Source organism: Phasianus colchicus, chromosome 5 (genome assembly GCF_987193195.1).
Source record: "Phasianus colchicus chromosome 5, bPhaCol1.hap1.1, whole genome shotgun sequence".
In the NCBI taxonomy this organism is placed as follows: Eukaryota; Metazoa; Chordata; class Aves; order Galliformes; family Phasianidae; genus Phasianus; species Phasianus colchicus.
In genome coordinates, this window is record NC_143440.1 from 55234498 (window position 1) to 55256022 (window position 21525).

The 21525-nt window shown below is 44.3% G+C and overlaps 1 protein-coding gene and 1 long non-coding RNA gene across 7 annotated transcripts in view; one reads left to right on the forward strand and one right to left on the reverse strand.

The window, feature by feature from the left end:
• Positions 1-9814, forward strand: part of LOC149917943 (uncharacterized) — a 25445-nt gene extending 15631 nt beyond the window's left edge. For both annotated transcript variants that reach the window (XR_016467147.1, XR_016467146.1), the window contains exons 2-3: positions 5393-5472; positions 8118-9814. This is a non-coding gene — a long non-coding RNA (uncharacterized LOC149917943). The remainder of the gene's footprint in view (positions 1-5392; positions 5473-8117) is intronic.
• HIF1A (hypoxia inducible factor 1 subunit alpha) overlaps positions 1-16947 on the reverse strand; it is a 30693-nt gene extending 13746 nt beyond the window's left edge. For 3 of the 5 annotated variants that reach the window (XR_016467145.1, XM_031605315.2, XM_090141807.1), the window contains exons 1-5: positions 16720-16947; positions 3837-4027; positions 3335-3480; positions 3154-3238; positions 113-225 (exon numbers count right to left, since the gene is read on the reverse strand). Coding sequence is in view for 4 of the 5 variants with exons in the window: in XM_031605315.2 (XP_031461175.1) it covers positions 113-225; positions 3154-3238; positions 3335-3480; positions 3837-4027; positions 16720-16754 (570 nt within the window). In the remaining variant the exon portion in view is untranslated. Of the gene's footprint in view, positions 1-112; positions 226-3153; positions 3239-3334; positions 3481-3836; positions 4028-4474; positions 5313-16163; positions 16473-16719 lie in introns of those variants that run through there. The other 2 variants (XM_090141806.1, XM_090141808.1) reach the window with 2 other exon arrangements.
• Positions 16948-21525: the final 4578 nt, after the last annotated feature.

Below are 21525 nucleotides of genomic sequence, written 5' to 3' on the forward strand. Positions count from 1 at the left end.
TACTGAAACTCAACCTCAAGTTACATGAAGTGAAAAGTGTTGAAATACAGTAAGTTATGACATCTGAAGAGGAAGCTGCCAACCCATGCAAGTAGCCCTTTGCATTCATTACCTTCCATGTAGCAGACTTTATATTCACTGTTCTTCCCCTGCTGGTCAGTGTACACTTCATTCTGAGAAAGAAGCTGCGCTCCGTGTTTTGCTCTTTGCCCTTTTTCACAGGACCTAGCAAAAGGAAATAGTTACCAGTTCTTGAGCTCATGGATCATCTTCTGAATGCATTAAAATAAAACCACAACTCAACTACCTGTGTAGTAGAGCTAAAGAAAACTAAAGACTGAAAACCATCAGTGCTTATGATTAATAAAGCTTTTCAGGAAGGGTTTTGCTGTGAAATAAAGAAAAAAAAAGAAGTTTCAATGTTTTAATGTCACTGTTATATTTGTAGTCAACTTGACAATTCCAGGAAAAAGACAACTGGTGTAAAATGTAATATATTTTAAAACTGTGATAGGAGTCAAGAAAAGCATATACAGTATGAGAAGCACTTCAGGCTGGTTTGCATTAAAACAGAACTCATGGGTGCTTGGGGCCCAAATCTCTTCAGGACTACAGTATTTTAAGTCTTTAAATTGTGAATTAATAGCTCAACTATTTAAACACATCTGAGTATTTCCATGGTGATTTGCATTCTCAGAGTAAGCAGGCACCAGGTTTTTAAACATGCTATTTGCATTCTTGAAAAAAGTCGAGAAATTCTGATACAAATTAATATTAGCAGTATTAACTTTTTTAGTCTTGCTTGCTAGCAGCAGGCTCTAGATTTTTTTTTATTATTATTATTTTTTAAAAAATTTTTTGCCTTTACAGGGGACAACCTTCCAAAGTCAATTACTAGTTCGGCTATTCAAAAACCAAACAGCCTAATTTGGGCACAGAAAACATACTGATCCTCTCAGGAATGCTGCAAGCAGCTCAGCTGTGCACAGACAAAGGCAATAAAGCACCTAGGACAAGGAGGTGTGGAACAAAGCAATCTCGCAGAGGGATGCTTAGAGTGGGGACCAAATTAAGATACAGCATAGAAGTTCAGAACATGTGAGCTTGCTTCTGATCTGAGCTTATATAATGGTTTGATTGTCCCACATGGACAGCAACTGCAATGAAATTAGTCTTGGTAGTCTGAACTACGAGCCTGGCAGAAATCATCAGAAAAAAAGTGCACTACAGATAACAGCCACTACACTGCTTTGTCTATTGCTTGCAGATGCAAAAACTAATGGGGACGAGCCTACTCTACGCTGCATTAGAACATCCTTAAAAGAAGGGGGAAAAAGTAATGCAGAGTTCAGAGAAATAACCATAGCTTATTTCATGATATATTTTAAAAACCAATCTAGACATTCATAGCTGAAGATCAAAATGTCGTTGTTATTAAATGCCGATGCTTAGGGCTCTGCTTTAAGAAGCAGCTGTAAAAGATGGAGGAATTTTCTGAAGTCTTGGTCAGCACTGGACATTATTTTTATAACAGCCAGCTTGGAAAGTTAAAATGCAGCCTCCCAAAACATCAGAATGTAGTTCAGTTTCTGCCAATCAGAGCTGTATTCATTTGCACCTGCACAATCCCCAAGAGGATTTTTTAATACTCAAATCAAAATAATTCCACTGATGTAAGAGGTGCAGTAAAATGCAACTTGGGAATACTATTAAATATAAAAATGTATTATTAGCGCAATGTAGACTTTTGTCTGCTAGCTTCATTTGCAAAACAGATTTTGTAATAATGCTTTCCAGACACCGTATTCCAGTCTGGTCAATTTAGACAGCTACACATCACCTGCATGAAACTCACTACGTTTAAGAATATGCTTTTGCACCAGACCAGCTTTTACACTGCTTTAGTGTAATAATGCATCCCTCCAGATGCATTATTTTATTACAAAGGCAGGGAAGATGTCTGATATAGCTTTACAACTGTGCTTCAGTATTAGGGGCTGAGAAGTTTAGAGAATGCTTAAAAAGTCAAAGCCAGGGCCTTAACACAACAATACAGTACCTAGTCACTTCTGTTAAACTAAACAGTGATAAAAGAAAATAGAGGTCAGTCCTGCAGTGTGGTAATTAATCACTATCTAGATTCAAAGTTCATATAACCCTCTTGTTTGAGGGAACAGGAATTAGAGAGGTCCAATTTTAGATTTATTACGACCAAGTAAAGAAGATTTGTTTGGAGGCATGCATGTTGCCAAGTCTTTATAGTCATTAACAAACCTTCAGAAGATTTAAAGGCAGTAATTCATTGGGCATTTGTTAAATCCCAAAGTGTACAGCATATGTGAATACAGTGTTCTATTCCCTTACATGGAGAAATAAAAAGTCTGAAATCTGAAAAGATACCAATTTCATGCACCAATTAAAAGGTGCAGTGAAGCATAAATCCCAAGCCCAGAATTAACAGTTGCTTTATGGGGCTTTCCAAGTGTTCTTCTCTATTCTTATCCAAGGAAAGAGCATTGGACGAGGCTCTGGGCAACCTGATCTAGTAAAGGTGTATGTTTGGTGGCCCTGCTAGGCAGGGGGGTTGGAACTACATGATCCTTGAGGTCCCCTCCAACCCAGGTCATTCTGTGATTCTGTGATTCTGTGAAAGAGCATTTGATATCTGTAAGACCACTACCCAATTAGTTTTTTCTGTGTTCCCATCATCTCTACATACTGAATCTTGCACCACAAGTTTCTGAAAGAAACCATTTGCTTTTAAGTAGTCCTGTACGGGCTATCTGAGATCAAGACAGACATCAACTCAATGTCTTTGTATTTTTCTATAGCAATCATTCCATATCATTCTCACCCAACTTTCATCTAAACTCATTTCATTCCTGTATGCATGCTAATTCTTTCAACCCTCAACAATTTCAGTCATTAATTTTTAGATTAAAGAGTGCTAATGAAGTCTCGTGTCACCTGCAATTACAATATTTCCAAAACATTCCAGCTATATCTGTTAGTATCTCTGGAAGACTAACTTTGTGGTCTAAGCAGAAAAACATACCAATTTGTTCTCTATGCCTTTATCTGGCAGATATCCATCTATTCTAGTGCCAAGAGGAACTATCCATAAGTAAATTAGAGATTGTTTTTTCTTCTCACCATTTCTGTGTGTAAGCATTTCTCTCAGCTCTTCATGGTCACATGGATGAGTGAAATCAAATACACTGTGCCCCGTCAAATCGAACTGCAAAATAAGAGGTATACGGGTGTCTAACTTCATATATACACAAGTGTAACAACTTTTTACAGAAGTGAAACAGTCTTAGGAAATGTATTTCACCTGAGTGAGTCCCATACACTTGTTCACATTTTCAGACATGTAAATCATGTCCCCATCCTCAGAAAGCACCATAACAAATCCATCAAGAGCTTTTAAGTAGAAACAGTTCAGCTCCTTCTCCATTTTGGCTTCTGTCTCTAGCTCACCTACGAGAGACCATAAATTTTTATTAAAGTAAATATTAGTCATTTTTCACTTGTCATCAGAAATGACTTCTGGCACCAGTCTGCAAGGAACCAGTCTTGCAGGGCTGTTCAAAAGCAGTTATCATTTACTTATCTAAGTGATCAATTAAATTCAAGGTCTAGTAATGGTATCATAAATCTCAGAAAATCAGAGTGAGATTGCTTTCATACGTCCACCAGTAAGCTTTCTACCTTAAGGAAAGTCTAACTGACAAAAATACTATTAATTCCTTTTAAACTGCTGACTGGTTTCAGAAATTCTCCCTCAGTATACATCCAGCCCCTTTCCAGGTTGTGCTGACAAGTTCTGCACTTACCAGCATCCAGCAGCTTCCTCATGCGCAGGTAGCTGATGGTCAGCCTCATAATGGAGGCCTTGTCAAGGTGGGCACTCACAGTGTGCGGAAGGGGCAGCTGATGAGCAAGTTCATAGAACACTTCTGATTCCTTGCTTCTTCGGCATCTAGCTGCATCTCTTGACTTCTCTTTCCTGCGTTCAGAACTAATCCTGTATTAAAAAGGTTTGGGATCAATATAAAAAGCTACAAAATTCTCTTAAGTTAAATGTCGAACAGTCTAAGCTGCCCTGTAGCCAATTAATCAGTTCCTGAAGTTGAATCAACTTCAGACTTCAGTTTACATGTTTAAATGCAATTCTGTGTATATAGTTCTGCTGCCAAAATCAGATGCAGAACCACGAAAAGTCAGTTCTTCAAAACAGCTCTTTCAGTCCTTATCTTGAACACTGACTTCCGCCTCTCTAGCCTCCAAAACCTGTTTACCCCCAACCCCTAAATTCCCCCCAAAATGCTACAGTTCACATTATCTCCAGCGTGATGCTCTAGTAATACCATTTACACTCTCCAAGCTCTTCCCTTTGTACCACCTCATTCCTTACATGCTAAAGCCATCATCCTTACAAAGCCTGCCAAACAGGTCAGATAAGCAAATTTACCATGAGGTGTCCTGCTTTTCAAGTGTTTGGAAAAGTCCCTTTCCCACTTCTCTTTTCCCACTGAATCCTCTTCCATTGCCTCCCCCAGAACACATCAAGTAGAGGACAGCTCACTGGCAGCAGACATAAAAACAACCATCATCCTCAGCCATTCGATAATGCCAATAATTGTCCCTTCTTCCTGTATCCACATCAGTGGAAATTGGGTCACTGCAGTTAAATGTGCTTTTATTTTTAAATGGACTATGGAAAGTAATACATTATGCTTTTGCGTTGTAGATCCTCTTTTTTCCCCCATTTACTTGCATGAAAGATAAATGTATCTCTATAAATACTGTTGTTATAATTCAAAGCATGTGCCTTTGAACGTAATCATGAAGAGACCAAGTGTTACTAGTTGAAGATGGCAGAAAATAGACCCTTGTTATATTGTATTATATTTGCTACCAACAGTTTAGGAATGACACATTTCTAATTTCCGTAGACCATTACCAAATCATCTTTGCTATGTCTGTGGACCTGTGCAAAAATAATATAACTTTTTAATTAGCACATCATCTTATGAGAGGTACTGTGAGTGACAGAAGAAAGTGACTCACAAGCTGATATTACCAGGGAAATGAGGAACCAGATTCAATGGAAGCAGTTAAATATATACATAAATCATGTGCTACTTGCAACAGCCAGAGAACCTGCTTAGTTTGTGCAGAAATATCCAAGTGATCGTGCTTTCAGGGCTGACCCTGCAAGTGTGAATGTCTTGTAAAATTAACTTGATTTCTTCCAACAAATTGAGGCCTTCTGATAATTAACTTGTGATTATCTTAGTACAGATTCCTGACATGCACAAAGTCTATCAGTTTCTGTGACTATCAGAAGTGCAGCATGGAGTAACCGGTGATCTCTCTTATCTTGCAGATATCTCTGCACTCGGTGTCAACCTGAAGACTGAGAAATGGATGTCTTGGCCTAAGAATCCTGAGGCCCTGGACATACAGGTATATCCTGAAAGTCACTACGAGAAGCCTGAGCTTTAATGGTACTGAAAAAATACTTTAGCTATTTAAAACTGAATGGATTAAACATTTCTTACTGAAGTCAGGCCTCAAGTATCTTTTCTCTCAGTGGAAAACTAAAGGTGGAGGTGAAAAACCACTCCCAATTCTGTCCTTTTTCTATGACCACGGGTTCTGCCTCTGACAAAAGTAATACAGGTAATTATGCTTACTTAAACAGTTTAACCTTTATACCTCCTATTTTTCTTTGTCAGCTACTCATTCAAGATCCCTTCACTTGCAAACAGTTCCTTCTACTATAGAATTATTTGAAGTAATTGGTTCCCATTGGCATGAATGCCAGAGCTTTACTTTAGCTTCCCTTCTAACTGCAGACAGCACTTTTTACCTAAAGTTGTGCTGTAGCAATAACGCTATGTACTCGAGTCTGAGCACTTGTCAGGATCAAAAGTAACCAAGAAAAGTCGGGAAGGGCAGCGCAGGAGATGGAGATAGTCCTTTTCATGCATTTGTTTTCTCTCTGAAAGCTCCATGTTCTTGAAAACATTTCAGCTGGATTCTAGATGTTTGGTTTTAGGACACTCAGCACAGATTTCAACAAAGAAGTCAGAACCCTTCACAGCCCTTAAATTACTGATTACTGACTTGAATATTGCTCAAATCAAGCTCACAGTGCTGCTGTTAAAAATGAAAGCCAGAGCAAGTGAACCAAGTACTGCCTGTGTTACAGTAGGTAAAATTTAAGGAAAGCCCAAACGTTTGGAACGGTGATGTCCCAGCAGCAGACCCAGGTCTCCCTCTTACTATATATTTCCTTACGAGAAAGGCTACTTCTATAGATAGATATTTAAACTGTACAGCAGAACGCTTTACTATTTTTAGCTGTTGTTGAAAACTAAGCTGTAACTAATCTGGGTAAAACCCAGCAATTTAAATGGGAAGATTAACCTCCAGCTTCAAAGAGCATTTCTTTAATGGATCAAATTAATGGGAAAAAGGTCTTTCATAAATGAAGTTTAATTACCAAGTGAAGTCAGAGTTGCCTCAACATGGGATGTCACCAAATATGAGAAAGCAAAAAATAAAACAAAACCCTATGCTATTGCAAATCTAAGCTTTGTTACTTCCAGTTGCACAAAATAAATTAAAAAGCACACTGTGTAGCTGCCAGAAAATGTCAGCGTAGTCAATTAAAGGACGTTTAACTCCTATAAAGAAAATACATTTCTGAAGTGCACTCTCTCAGCTAGAATAAAAGGGAGCTCAGGGAAGAGGACTCCTAACAGTACAATGTGAACCAGTTCAAAATAGGTTTGAATAAATTATATAAGAGATTTTCAAGAGTGCCTATGTTTAAAAATCTTCATCTTAGCAACAGAAATACAACCCTGTAAGTGCAACAGGAACCTGAGTTCTTATTAAGAAAGATCAACATCAAAAACTTAAGATATTTATCACAACCTTTGGTCTGTTGCACATGAAAGCACCTAAAGATTCAGAAGATCATCACAGTGGAAGAGGGGATTATGCATGCAATGAAAATATCAGAAATGCCCATGCTAGGCAGGAAATTGCCTGCATTTTCAGGTATGATGTTTCCTGCCCAATTTCACTACCAGGCATTCAGTTCCATTTTGTGTTTCTAGCCATGGAATACAGTAGCAGAAAGCAATCTAATGCAGGTTATACACAGAAAACAGTGCTTCAGTGACAATTTTGGAACCGATTCTTTGCACACCTATGTAAAAGATGTTTGCATGTAATAGCTGAACAAACAACTCAGTTCCAGAAAATACCAGAGCTACACACACAAAGCAAAACTGTATTTCACCACCAGGTTTCACTGCAGCTGAAGGACATTAATTACTCAGGTTTCCACTCACTGCCCCCAGATGAGAAAGGCTTTAAAATACAGCAGCATGAATATAACAAAGTTCTACAGCAGCAAGCAAAATCTGGGCCAGCAATTGTCACATGCACCAGATACACCTTAGTGCAGCCTCTGCACCTGAATGTGCAGTTCCTTTAAGTATGGCCATGCAGACTGCTTGGGCCAGAGCATCTTTCTTATAAATCCTTATATATTGCCATATATTGCTCACCAAATCATCTCAAAGACCCCACCACTGCACATTTCTGTGAGTGACTCCTCACTCTTCTAAAGTAGCTCCCAGCTTTCCCCTCCTTAAATATAAAACTAATTCACAGCCACATTTACATCTGCCATATTCCTCCTCACGTAAGACCAGTATCCAAGATCTAGAAGAAACCTGGAAAATGCCATTAGTAACCAATAAATTTAAATTTAAAAATTAGTATCAAGATTAAAAATCGGTCAATGGACAGGTCTTAAAACACGTGCCACGTGAACTTTGTCTTCTGGTTTCTTAAATCATCACCATAGGTAAAATTTCACCTTGTATACACAGTATTACACATTTTTTTCTATTTTTCCTGTAAGTTGCTTTACTGCTGCTATTTATTTTCTATCCTTTCTAGCTGCACATTCATTCATACTAACTTACTGATTCTCTACTCAGATTTTTACTCTATAGCTGTTTTCAATTCCCATGTAAAATAGTCATTATGCACGTGTTAATTAATCCACCTCCTCTTTCCTGATTCAGGTCCTGGCCGGTCTCTCCTCACAGCCACCCAAACCCCACCACAACCAGCTCTGTTCATGGGGGCTCAGCCACACCAACAGCTCTCACCGCACAGCTGCACACCAGATACAGGCCCACGAGAAAGGCACAGGCTGCCAAGAGCATCTTACAGCCCTGCTATACTCAGTGCGCTCAACATGCAGTTATTTGTTTTTCTTCACTGTTTGCTAGTTTGATTTTGCTCAGGGCTGCTAGCCACAGCGCTTACTGAATTCTTCTACCATGAGAAGAAGTCCCAGAGAAGCCCAGTGCTTACCAGAGAAATTAAAGCAGCATGATTCTACTTCCCTAAACAGGCTTTCCTAGGAAAAACAATTCAAAGTGTAAGCAAAGCACACCACTCAAATCCAGTTAGTTAAACATACGGCGCGTTCATGATGTAAGTATTGACTAAAACAAAACACAGCACACAAAAAACACCTGTTCATCTCCCACCCAGCACACACAGGCAACGTCCCTGCTTTTCCCCCTTTTCCCCTCAGAAATCCCTGTCCCCTGAAGGTGCCCAGGCACAGGGCAGCCTTGAGAGGGAGCTGCCATCTCTGCTGTTTAACTGGAGGAAAGGCAGGCAGCGGGGCAGAGAGCAAACTGGTCGGAGGACAGCGTTCACCACACGCCTGCCTGAGGAGCGCTCATTGCCGGCATCCAAACCTCCTGGTAGTAAGGGGAAGGAATTTCAGCCTGTGCTCACCAACGTGAGGCCAAGTCTGAATTTTCAGTTGAAAAGAGCAAGGGACAAGCTTTCCAGGAACTGTATTTGAATGCAGATTTCCCAGAATTTTTTTTCCAGTTGGTTTGGAAGGGTGCTCCTTCCTCCTCGGGCTGCGCTCCGCAACTCCTACAATCTCTCGGTTCACGAGGAGTTCTGTGGTGCAGCTTCAGCTCTTCTTGCTTTTATGTAACTTGATTTTTAAAGATCATTGCTTTTGCCATTATGGCCCATTTTATTTACCCATTAACTTATTTTGTAATCCACATAGAGTTCTTGTGAGAGCAATCCAGCACCTTAATCTCGTCTGTAGTCACAAGCATGTGACCTTCTAGATAAAAGTCTTACTTATTATGAATTAATGAACTTACAAGCCAGTAGTCTAACAAAGAAAATATATATTATTTAAATACGGTAACTTAGATTAAAAAAAAAAAAAATTAACTGCAAAAAAAATATTAAAGCTCAGAGACAATGTTTCTATGTGCAAGCTATCAGTTAAATTTCATTCCTTTGTACATTTCCTTCTGACAAAGCAATTTGAACTGTTTTCTTGCCATTCGGATGTTTACAAGCATTACCATAATTTGAACACCATCAAAACCCTGACTAAAAGGTACCCTGACAGAGTCAGAGAGCAGGCAGACAGTTGGAGCTGAATTAGCTCCAGCAGCACAAGCTTTCTGAATGAGCGCTGCCTTCAAAATCTACTGCTATTTGCAAAGTGACAGTGGGGACTGGTTCTCATTGACAACAGACCGAACTACATGATGAACTACACACTAGGAGGTCTTACTCCCAAGACCACAAAATAATAGAATCACAGAATTGTTTGTGTCGGAAGGGATCCTTAAAAGTCATCTAGTCCAACTCCTACGCTATGAGCAGGGACCTCTGCAGCTCGTTCTACAAACAGGCAAATTGTGGTGTCTGACAGCCAGCAGCAGAGCCTGGCACTCCTGAACCCAGCACATCGCACTTCCAAGATTATCCATCACCTGAGCTTGGCCTCAAACTGACCTGAAAACCTTCCCACCTCCCTGCTTAGAAAGTGCAAGAAGGTAAAAGCTTCCAAAATTAGTATTTCTAATTAAGAGCATGGTGAAGTGATTCTGCTGTGTCTTACTACACTGAGTAATACGCTGATATTTTCACTCTGCACAGTACTTTACTGTATAAAAATAACCATATGGCACAGAAGGGTTATTTGTGAGAAAATTATGATTTTTTCAACTAAGTTATTCAACTTTTTTTTAGAAGACAGCCTTTTTTTTTCTTCAATAAGTGCTGTGCCTTATCCTTCAGGATGGAAGATGCATAGTAGTTACCCTGTGCTTATTATTAAAGAAAAAACACAAGTACTGTAAGAAGATGACTGGACACGGGCTGGACAGAACTCCCTCTGAGTGCTTTCCTTCCTTCAGCACTCTTGCTGTTAATGTCTTTTGCCTCCCCAAGGCGCACAAAGCAGCAGAACACATCCCTGAGAAGGGTTCGTCACTTGAGCACGCTCTCAGCTACCAATATTTTAACTATGGACTGCTCTATCTTCAGACAGGTGTAGACTCAGGATAAAATACCTAATTTCAGTCTAAATCGTGGCTTTTCAAAATACATTTTGTGATGCTGTATTCAAGCTTTTCAGACCAGAGGCCAAAGGACTTTCCTCATTGCTTTAACACAAACCCTTCTCTTCACTTTACATTCCTCATCTGCTTTCACTTAACAGGGTATTTCATTATCAGAGGTTTCAAAACCAAATTAAAATAAGTAGAAATAAGGATATTTTATTTTTCCTATATGAATAAAGAACCTGCAGTCAAGAAAAATGCAAGGATAAAAATCCTATGGTGGTATCAGCTGCACAGTCAGCAAGAGAAAATTCCCTTCTGAAGAACCAAGCACTGAACACACTCATCATCAGCTAAATCACTTCCATTTAGAGTGTCCTGTTTGTAGCTTTCATATTCGACACTGATTGCTTCATGTCTTCAGCTCCTTGCAGTATTTTCTCTTCTCTTGCAGTGGGTGTAAGCATGGGGAAAATGTGAGGAAGCCAACCTCTAACTCCCCTCCAGCATAACAGTGCAGTTATTATTCTCAGTCGTGAGCAGCACAAAATAATCTCACAAACAAGATTCTTGGCCTCGGTGTTCTTTTCCTTTTCGAAACGTAAGAATTGTCGTAACACCATCAGTCTGTTTTTGGTTTAGTGTTGCATTCTGGTAAACAAAGTGGGTCATCTTTTTCAGGCAACACTTCCAGGATTATTACAAACTGAATTGAAAGGGATACTTTGTAAATTACAAAGTTGTTCAGTAAAACCTTTCACTGTTGCAAATGTAGGAGCACAGATTTCTTCACACAAGCTCTGATTCTCTTGTCAGTTCTTTACTAGAAATTCAGGCTCTACTTTTGTGTAGCAAGTAACATTTTTCCTCTGAATGCTTCACAAGAATTCATTCATACCACACTGAATTAAACAGAATTTACAGTTTCTCTACACAGCCTATGATGTACACATCTATTATGTGTTAGCTATCTTAAAGGAACCACTAATGCATCTTCTCGAAGCACCAGTTCTTCAGCTTCAGATGGTGCATTTCAAATGTCTGGGTAATAAAAAAAAAACTCAACATTTTAAAACACTACATTGTTGTACAGGTCCTAATGCCATCAGGCTCCAACAGAAAGAAGTGACACGTTATGGATGTGACAAGACTTATCTTTATCAATGCACTTACTCTGATATCTTGCATCAAATCCCCAGGCTGGTACAAACAGGCATAGCTTCAATGAACCTGTGCTAATTTACACCAACTGAGGCTATGGCTCCACATCAAAGAACCCTGAAGTATTCGTCACCTACATAAACTGTATTTAAATATATGCATGTATATGCCGGCATGTATTCACTTGATTTCATGTTTCCAATCATTTCAGAACTTACTTGACTTAAAACATAACTCTATGCAAGTTGACATCTCAGTACAGGAAGCCCCTACTAGCCTTCATAGCCAATTGTAATTTGGAAACCTGCATCTTTCCTGAATTTTCTGTCACTAAAGTGCAAAGGCTCCTCTCTTCTCCTTGGCCATTTCTATACATCTCAAGGCCACAGAACCACCTGAAGCATCTCCCATCTCAGAGCAACGCTCAGCGGAAAATAGATTCTCCTGCACATTCACCTGCCTGCCCTAATATGAAAGAAGGTTCTTGAGAGAGGCTCCAAAAATTTCTCAAATGCGAAAGACAAAGGGCTGTTATGACATGAAAAGATGATTAAGGTCTAAGCTCTTTCCATGCATTGCCTAGGATTTTTGGAGGCATGTAAACACCTGCCTATATACCATTGTAGGTTAAGATAAAAGCAGCACTTGAGCTGATGACTCGTCATCTGGAACATTCCTCTTTCCTTTTGGGCACCAGTGAACAACACTGAAGTTCTTGCAAGATTTGTTTTTGTTTTGAAGTAGTTTGTTTTTAAAGAACACGCTGTAATCTGATCTGCATTTACATCTCCTTAAAAGAGTGGTATCAGGAAAATCTCAGTACTCCCTCCTGCCACCACTGAGCCGTGCCATACCTCCCACCTGGCATTACTGAACAATGCCTGAGAATTATTTTGTTAGCATATCATAACACCAAGCTCTCAATGAGACAACACTGACCATTTTTCCCCTGCAGTGCAAAACTGAGTACACAAAAACAGTGGTTTCTTTGATGCAAAGTTCCCTCTCATTCTGAAAAAGTCATGAGAACCCAGCTGAAACCCAGCCTAAGACACAGCAGTGCAGCGTGATTCCTGTGCAGTGTGAACACACAAGAACATAACCTATTTTACTACACAGACTCAGTAATAGCCTTCAAGGCTTTGAGGTAAGAAACACACCAAGGAGAACACGCACACTCTTAAGAGCTTCAGAAGTTTTTGTGTTTACTCCAAAACACTGCCAACATTAAGTAGCATTGTGAACGGTTCAATTTCTTTTCCCCAGCTTCACCATCAGCAATCATTTTCCTGGGAACAGCTTTATGAACTCCAGGCACATAATTCAAGGATATGAAGGAACAAAGGTCTATCAAGTCATTTCCACTCCACGCAGAGGAGGAACAAGCAGCTCTAGCTGCACCCACGCTGTTATCGCAGTAGCATTACATTGGTAACAGCATGGTCTTCTCGGACCTCTGGTCTGGTGGCAGCAGGCACAGAATCACTTTTCTCAGGGCTTGTAAATGCCATATTTTAACATAACTTTAGCTTAAACTAAAGAAGCCCTGGACAGACATTTTTTCAGGAAAGATAAAGCAAACAGAGAATGGAGATGGCAGTTAGAGGAGGAAATAAGATATTTTTCTACATGAGACCCCAACCTATAAATCAGTAGCTCACCAATTGCCAGGCTTCAGGTGCCAGCATCAGCATATAGCCCCTTCCCACCCCAGCCCCCCAACAGCCACAAGCACCCCAGACACCCACCCCAGAGCTTTCCACTCGGTGCAGAGCACTGTAAGTGAGCTACCAGAGGGGCTGGGGAGATTGTTTTAAAAGGACAGAGCAAACATCCCTAAACAAAATCCAGAAACCCCCTCCTGCTGCTCCCACCAACACACTACCAGATGCCCAACCTTCACCAACAAAAGTGAACCAAACTACCAACAGTGCAAAACTAAGAAACCACAGCAGGCAAATCCTCCGCAGCTGTTCCTTGCTTATTTTCTGTGCCTTGAAAAGCAGAAGCAGTGCCACAGCACTACACTGCTGCCTTCATTTTAGTGGGCACTGAAAAGTGCCCACTTCAAGTTTGAGGAAACAGTAAAGAACAGACAACTCTGGCAATGCCATTTAAGTCCTAAGGGAAGCCAAACAATCCAGAAAAATCCTGAAAGCTGTAAAAACAGCCACTTTATGTAATCCATGAACTGCTCTGCCCTCCCATAGAACCTCCCTGCAGGTATGGGAAGACTGAAAAAGTTTTCTCCTCTTCATCCAGCACAGAAAGGCACAGTTATCATACATACAAAAGGGTTTTGTATTAGCTTTCAACCCCATTAACGGTGGCTCAGTTCCACTGGCACTGAAAGAAATGCAGAGACAGAAAGCAGCAGCACACAAATCCTCACAACCCCACGCAGGTTTAAGGATCAGAGCCAGCAGCACCAAAGTGGGCACCTTGGTAAAGTGGGCTCTGACCTCAGTGGCAGAGACAAAACAGAAAAACTTTGCTTTTTCCTATCAATCCCTGAGATGCCAGATGATACAAGTCCCAACTACAAGAAACTGAAAAGCTTGATCAGCTTTTCAGACGCTCACCTCACTACCCTACATCACGCCCTTCTATACCACCCGAAGACCCAGAGCTCTCAAGAGAATACTGTTCAAAAACCTGCTTGTGACCAAGATTGTTTTTAAGTAACTAGTAGCTCTAAGTGGTGCATGTACTTAAAAGCTTGCGAGACACACTCTCCTAATAACAAAGTGTCACATTGCAGAATGGAGGGAAAGCTTGTCCCAGCTTGAGCCACCTGAACAAGGGTTTGCTTAAAGAACACAGAATCATAGAATTGCTCAGGTTGGAAAAGACCTTAAAGATCATCAAGTCCAACCACGACCTAACCATGCTACCCTAACAACCCTCTGCTAAATCACGTCCCTGAAAGTCACTATGCTTCTAAACCTGAATAAAATGGCAGATACAAGCAAACAAAGCTCAAGAGAACGCAGTTACACTCATTCCATACGCTGAGACAAACTGAGCCCTTGCAACAAGAAGGGGAAAACTATGATAAGCACATAAAAATGCTCCAATTACTGAAGAATTGCTAAAATCCAAGTAACTGTCAATACATAATGGCTTGGGGGGGGAGTTCAAGATTCCTTGAGAAATCATATGAGACCAAAGTTTGGAACTACACAAAGGAATGCATGCCACAAAGCCATAAGTGAATCTGCTTCCAGTTACTGTGATGACTGAATTTCACTTATGTAAGAATGAGGGACACACAGGGTCAAAATTCCTGACTTTTGCATCTCACAGCACATCTTTAGCAAACAGCAAGCTTCACTAACTACTGAGAGATAACACCCAAATGCAAGCACGGCAAGAAACTACCCTAACTCATGCTGAAAGAACGTGTGCTACATCTGCAATCCAAGCCTTCCCATCGAAGGACAGGACAGAGGGGGCTCTCCTCACAGGTACTCAAAACAAGGACACTGCCAAACCTAAACCCTTCTACACCAACCCAGGCTCTTGAGCAACGCTTGAGATTTACAGCAAGTTCTCTGCTGAGCTCACATCCTTCCTTTCTCACTTTGCCATCTTTGCTCAACAGCAGGCTCACAGCCCCAGGATGAGCATAGCACAGCCCTGGCTTTATGTTTTAAATTAAAGCATACCCTGCAACAGAGGTAACCTCAGTACTCCTCATTACTTGATAAGAAACATTCTCAACCTTGAACTCCGTCTGTGGGAAGCACGAGACAACGAATGCTCCTTCTTTAAGCCCTCCCTTTAAGGAAGGGTAGGATAAGCCACGCATACTGATTCTTGCATTCTGAAGAAAGCAGATTACTTCCAGGATAAGGAGATTGCAATAAATAAATAAATAAATTAAAAGTACCAAAGAGAGACAGAATAGTAAGTGAAAAATAACAAATGCTCGAGGACAAAGAAAAACAGCAACAGAGAAAACCTTAACGTCTCAAAGCCCCTCTCTAGAGCTGGCTCCAAACGAGGCCAAAGCACAGAACAATCCCCGCTGCCACGATTTTCTGAGGCTTCTCAATAGCACGGAGTAGGAAAAAAAAAAAAAGTGTGGTGCCTCGCTGTAGCTATTTCACTGGGCTGAAAGGCTCAGCTCGTCCATCCCGGTGACATTAGCACGGAGACGGCACAGCCCTGGAGGTACGGCACAGAAGCAGAGCCTTCCCAGCCCCGCGCTCCGCAGCTCAGCACAAAGCTCCACCATCCATTTTAGCGGCCAGCCAACTCCTCCCCAGCCCCACTTCCATACCGCCCGCTTATCCCGGCCGACCCTCGAAGCCCAGCGCGGAGGCAGCCCGTCTCAAAAAAGGCCCCACATCAGCGCGGCCAAGCGCTGCCTCCTCGCAGGCGGCATCGCAGCACCCGCTGCTCCGCACGGCGCATCGCCCCATCGGAACATCCCAGCACCTGCGCGCCCCGACTCCAGAACTTCGCCGCGCAACAAAAGCTCCGCGGCCTTTATTTCCCTCCCTCCCTCTCTCTAATTTGAGCTCGCGATCCTCGGTGAATTATTCATCCTCCCCAACTCACATTGTTCGGCGGCCGCCTCCCCCACCGCCACGCTTCTCTCAAGCTCCCGACGCCGAACTCGGCCCTTTCCGAACAAAACCGGAGCACAATAGGAGACGAAAGGCCGGCCGAACGCCTCCCGCGAGGCGCAACGCATCCCTCCCACCTCCTCTGGGAAACAGCCGCAGCTCCGGGGGCAAACCGGCACCAGCACACCGCACGCATCCTCGGGGAAAACGCGAGCGGCGCGCTCGGTGCTTTCTCCCTCTCGGCGCCTCCTTCCCCCCCCGTGATTCCCCCCGCCGCCCTACAGACACCGCGTTCCCCATCCCCTCCCGGCACACGGGAACCCACGGCATCGCGGGGCCGCGGGGCCGGCCCGCTCCCCCCGCCGACAAAATGGCGACGTGGACGGCGGGCGGGAGGAGGAGGAGGAGGAGGAGGAGGAATGAAAGAGCGGAGCGCGCTGCGGGGCGGCGGGCTGGAGGCGCGGGGAGAGGAAGGGCAAGGGACAGGAGAGCGGAGCGGAGTCCGGCGCGGGGTGCCGGGGTGGCGGGCGGAGCGCCCGGCTCCGTACCTCTTCTTGTCGCTGACGCCGCCGGGGCTGTCCATGGCGCCGGCCCGGCTGCTGCTCGCTCGATCCGAGGCGGAGCGGCTCCAATGGCCGCCGAGGGGCGCGGAGATGGCGGCGAGGGGCCGGGTTTGGGGCCGCGCGGCCTCGCCTCACAGCATCGGGGCAGGCGCCGTGGGCCTGCGCCGGACGGGGAGGTGCGGACGGCGGCGGCGGCTGTGGGCGGGCGGGCGGCGCGGGGCTCGCCGGGGCTGGGCGCGGAGGCGGCGGCGGCGGCGGTGGGCGGGCTCGGCCGGCCCGGGCCCGGCGCTGCGCCAGTGAGGAGCGGCGGCGCGGCCCGGCCCCCTCGGCCGGCGGGGTCAGCTGAGCAAACAGCTGGGAGGAGGTGGGGGGGGCGGCCCTTCACGTGGAGCGCCGTGTGCGGGGCGGGACGCGGCGCCGCCGGCTCCCCGCGCCCCGGGCTGGACGGGGTGCCGGGCGGGCGGCGTTAGGACCCGCGCGGCCCCGCGGCGCTGCCCCCGGCTGCCCCTGCGCGGCCCCGCGCCCGCAGGGGGGCGCCGAAGCGCCCGCGGGGCAGCGGCCGGCCGGGGCCGGGTGGCCGCGGCGGGGCTGAGCGGGAAGGGCCGGGCCGCCTCGTGGCCCCGCTGCGGGCGTTCGCGTGGAACCGCTGCGATGGAGAAGCGGAGCCGCGGCTGTGCGGGCGTAGAGAGAGGAAATCTACAGCCGGGATCCACGCGCTGAAAATTAAGGGCCCCGCAGTGACCTTAGCTGCGTTCCTTGAGCCACATGCGTTTTCAGCTGTGTGGAGATGTGGGAAAAGGGACTCCGCGGCGCTCCCCGCTCCTTCACTGGAGGCTGAGGGGAGGCCACACGGCAGCGTGCAGCTCCTCACAGGGAGCAGGGGGGCAACACTCAGCTCTGCTGTCTGTGACAGAGACGGGGCCTGAGGGAAAGGCATGGGCAGCTGGGGGTCGGGGAAAAGCTGTGGAACAGCCTTGGAACAGCCTGGAACAGCCTGCCCAGGGCTGTGGGCACAGCCCAAAGCTGCCGGAGATCAGGGAGCATTGGAACACCGCTGTCAGACATCGGGTTGGGTTTGGGTGGTGCTGTGTGGAGCCAAGGCTTGGTCCCAATGGTCCTTATGGGTCCCTTCCAATGCAGGACGTTTTGTGATTTTACAATCTTGTTGCTTTCCTCCAACAAGAATTTTAAGTGCTCATACAGACCTCAGCCATACGACACCACTCAGTTCACAGCTCTGAGGTAATGATACCTTTTCAGAAGCAGCAGCTTTGACAGGCATAAGTAACATCCCTGCACTGCCCTGTGCACATGTAGCATCGTAGGAAACACCTGCAGGGAAAAATGATTTTGTTACAGTACCGAATCTTTCTAACATTTCTGCAGTGTGTTCTGAGCTCCCGTGTAACCAGCAGTCATTTTGCATGTGATGACCATGACATTTAATAGAAATCACAGGAAGTTTCTGTACGAAATGAATTGCCTCTGCCCGCAGCAGTCTGATGTACAGAAGAGACACAGGTGCTACAGATTCCCTTTTAATCCTTCAAGGTTTTTCATCCACACGCTGACAAAGCCCAGCTTTCCCTGGCTTATGAGATGTGACGATAGCCCATGGCAGTGTGGCTGTGCTATATTCGTTGTGCTGTGCTCCCTGGCATCTCAGGAAGAGAAATCATCAAACCCAGGTCCCTTGCTTAAGTCCCAAGAAGTCCCACACAGAAGTTCAAAGACAACTCATCTTTCCAAACGAGATATAACCAGTTTATGCACAGGGATAAAATCACTCCAGCATGGAGACAGTGCACCGTTTAATGCACTCACAGAATCACCATAACAGTCTCTAAGGAATTTCCCTGCTCAGAGGGGGATGCCCTGGCAGGTGCAGAAATGTCATACCCTACGCAGTGCCCTCTTCTTCACCCGGGCCACTGCCACTGGGACACATCAGAGGGGTTTCTGTAGCGAAGTGTTGCCAACAGAGGTACTTCCCATGCCTTAGAGGAGGCTGTGAGCAACTGTTTCAGCTTCTCTAATCTGGGTGTGAGGATGAAGCCGTTTCTGATGAGCTGTGACACAGAAGTGAAAGTGTGCTTTGCCCTTCAGCTGCTCCGTGCTCAACAAAGATGATTGGGCTCCCTTACAAGCCAAATCAGCAACAATGCAGTCCAGAGACTGCCTGGCTGTAACATTACTGAACCCTCCTGGTCCCACCCAGTAGTCTCTTATTTTCAGTCCTACAACTGACACTCCTTTGAACGATGATTAATTTTGATACCAATAAGCATTGGCATTTCAGGATTCACTTGTGCAATTTCATGAACATCATCTAGATTTACATACGATGCAATGCATTGAAACAGTTCTTCACTCATGCTGGGTTCCTATCATTTTAAATAATTGAGTCACCAAGGCTCTCGATGCATTAACAGTCCCTGAGTAAAACACACTGCAGAAAATCTCAGTATACACATTACTCGCCTTGCTCAATTTAATTGTTTGAAGATGTCAGACTTCCCAGCATGAACCAGCTGAGGAGCTGTGAATAAGTGCTGTGGTCTCCTTACTAGACACATTTCTCTCATGCCAGACTTGCTTTCTCCAAACCCATAATAAAGAACTCTGCATCGAAAACTAATTGTGTTTCAGGGTGATGTTGGTGGAAACTTGTTTAGCAGTTGAACAGAACATTTCATGCTATAGCAGCTCCAGAGGGATGTTAAGCAAACATTCTCCTCCCCATCTTCCTACTTATTAAACTTTTGAGTCACACCACTCAAACTCTGCTATGCCTTTTCCGCTTTGCCAGTGCCGATAACAGAACCTTATTACAGAGGAGCATAGTCACTTTTCCTGAACGTTACTGCTGTGTTAAGGTCACACTCCAACTTACGTTAAAAGAACTTCCGGAAAAAAAAATAAAGTTTGCATATGAGTAATTAGGGCAAATGCACAGAAGGCAAGCTGGTGAGTCAGCAGGTGGCTCAGTGAGGACAGTGACAGGGATTCGGCAGCAGAACAAATCAACACAAAGATGCGAGATAGGCTCTGTTTGTGGCTTCACATTGCTCTCTGCTGATGGGTCAAATATCACCATGCTGGTCACTGTGTACATTTGTTCTCAGGACCCTGTCACACCTCCGTGTTACTGGTTGGCACAACTTCTGTCGACTTCAGTGAGAAAAGATCAGGGTCTGAGCTTTCTCAGATATCTTTCTTCCAAAGAACACATACAGTTTGAGTAGGGGCTTACAGATGAAGGATGAGAACTGAGAGACTAAGGAGTCCCTCCACCAACTTGAATCGGTGACTCATATGGCATGGGATGCCACTGCAACATCCCATACCACCAGCACTGGCCTTCCCGGCCTTTTACTTGGCAGTACAGCCCGTTACATTCAAGGAGTAATGTTCATTGAGTCAGTAAATGAGAACCATGTTACAGTGAAGGGAGCATATTAGTCTACCAGTATTTGACAGAAAACCTGCCATGCCTGTACATTTACTTTACAGGGAAGTGCTGCAGGGTCTCTAAGGCTGTGCAGTCCCTCGGCTCTGCTGTATGCTATCAGCAGTCCAGTGTCTGTTGCTATGACTTCTGATGCTTAACAATGCTAGAACCTGAGATCTCCAACCAGCATCTCCTTTCCCAATAGAAATATGAATTGAAATATGAATTGCATTCAAACCCCAGCATAATAGCTAATGCTGCTGTTACTCACATACAAAATATTTGATGAAATGGGAGTATGTGATGGCAGCCAGAATTTCTCTTTGGCAACTGTGATTTCCACTGGTCTTTTCTTACTTTATCTTCTCTCCCTCTTATGTCTGGATCTTATTCTTCTTTTGGCATTTGCACAGTACAATTTTTTTTTTAAAATATGACCACCTCTTAAGGGCTGCTCGCCTCACTGAACATTAGGCTATTGGGAAATACTCCTCTGACTTTGATTTCTGCACAGAGAAGTACACCATCGTGGATAAAAAAGTATAATAAAAGCACTATGTGCAATTCAGTGTAATTAGATTTGAGGGAAGGATTTTTTCCCCTTGAAAGGGATCTACCAGACAAAAGCAGAAGGCAAGCAGAAGCTCAGCAGGCTTCACCACACAGCTTCACCAGTCGCCTACATCCTGCCAACCCCAGGCCACTTCTGAGCAGATATTGCCAATTGTATGGTGGTTTTCCTGAGGTGGACAAAAAGAGGATGGAATTTTTAAAATTATCCTTCCAGAAAATAATGGTTTTGTGGTTGAAGCCCTGAATGAAAGCCTGGGGGGCGTGGGGGGGGCGGGGGGGGAGCAGATTTGGTTACAAGCTTCTTGTGGGACACTGTACAAATTACTTCAAGAAAGATTTTGGATCTCAGCACTGCAGTCTCTTGCTCCACACCAAGCAGAAGTGTTCACAGATATATCCCACTGCTCAGGATACTCAGCTGTTGGCTCTCGCCTACATTTGGCATGGTGATGGGACTGGGAAAGTGTAGACAAGTCTGAGGCCGGGCTGCCTACACTTCAGGTTCTGCTCAAAGAATCATGGAATTATAGAATCATATCTTAGGTTAGAATGGTTAGAATGGTTTGGGTTAGACGGGACCTTTAAGATCATCCAGTTCCAACTCCCTGCTACAGGCAGGGACACCTCCTTCTAGCCCAGGTTGCTCACAGCCCCATCCAGCCTGGCCTTGGATGCTTCTAGGGAGGGGGCATCTACAACCTCTCTGGGCAACCATTCCAGTGTCTCACCACTTTCACAGTAAAGAATATCTTCCTAATATCTAGTCA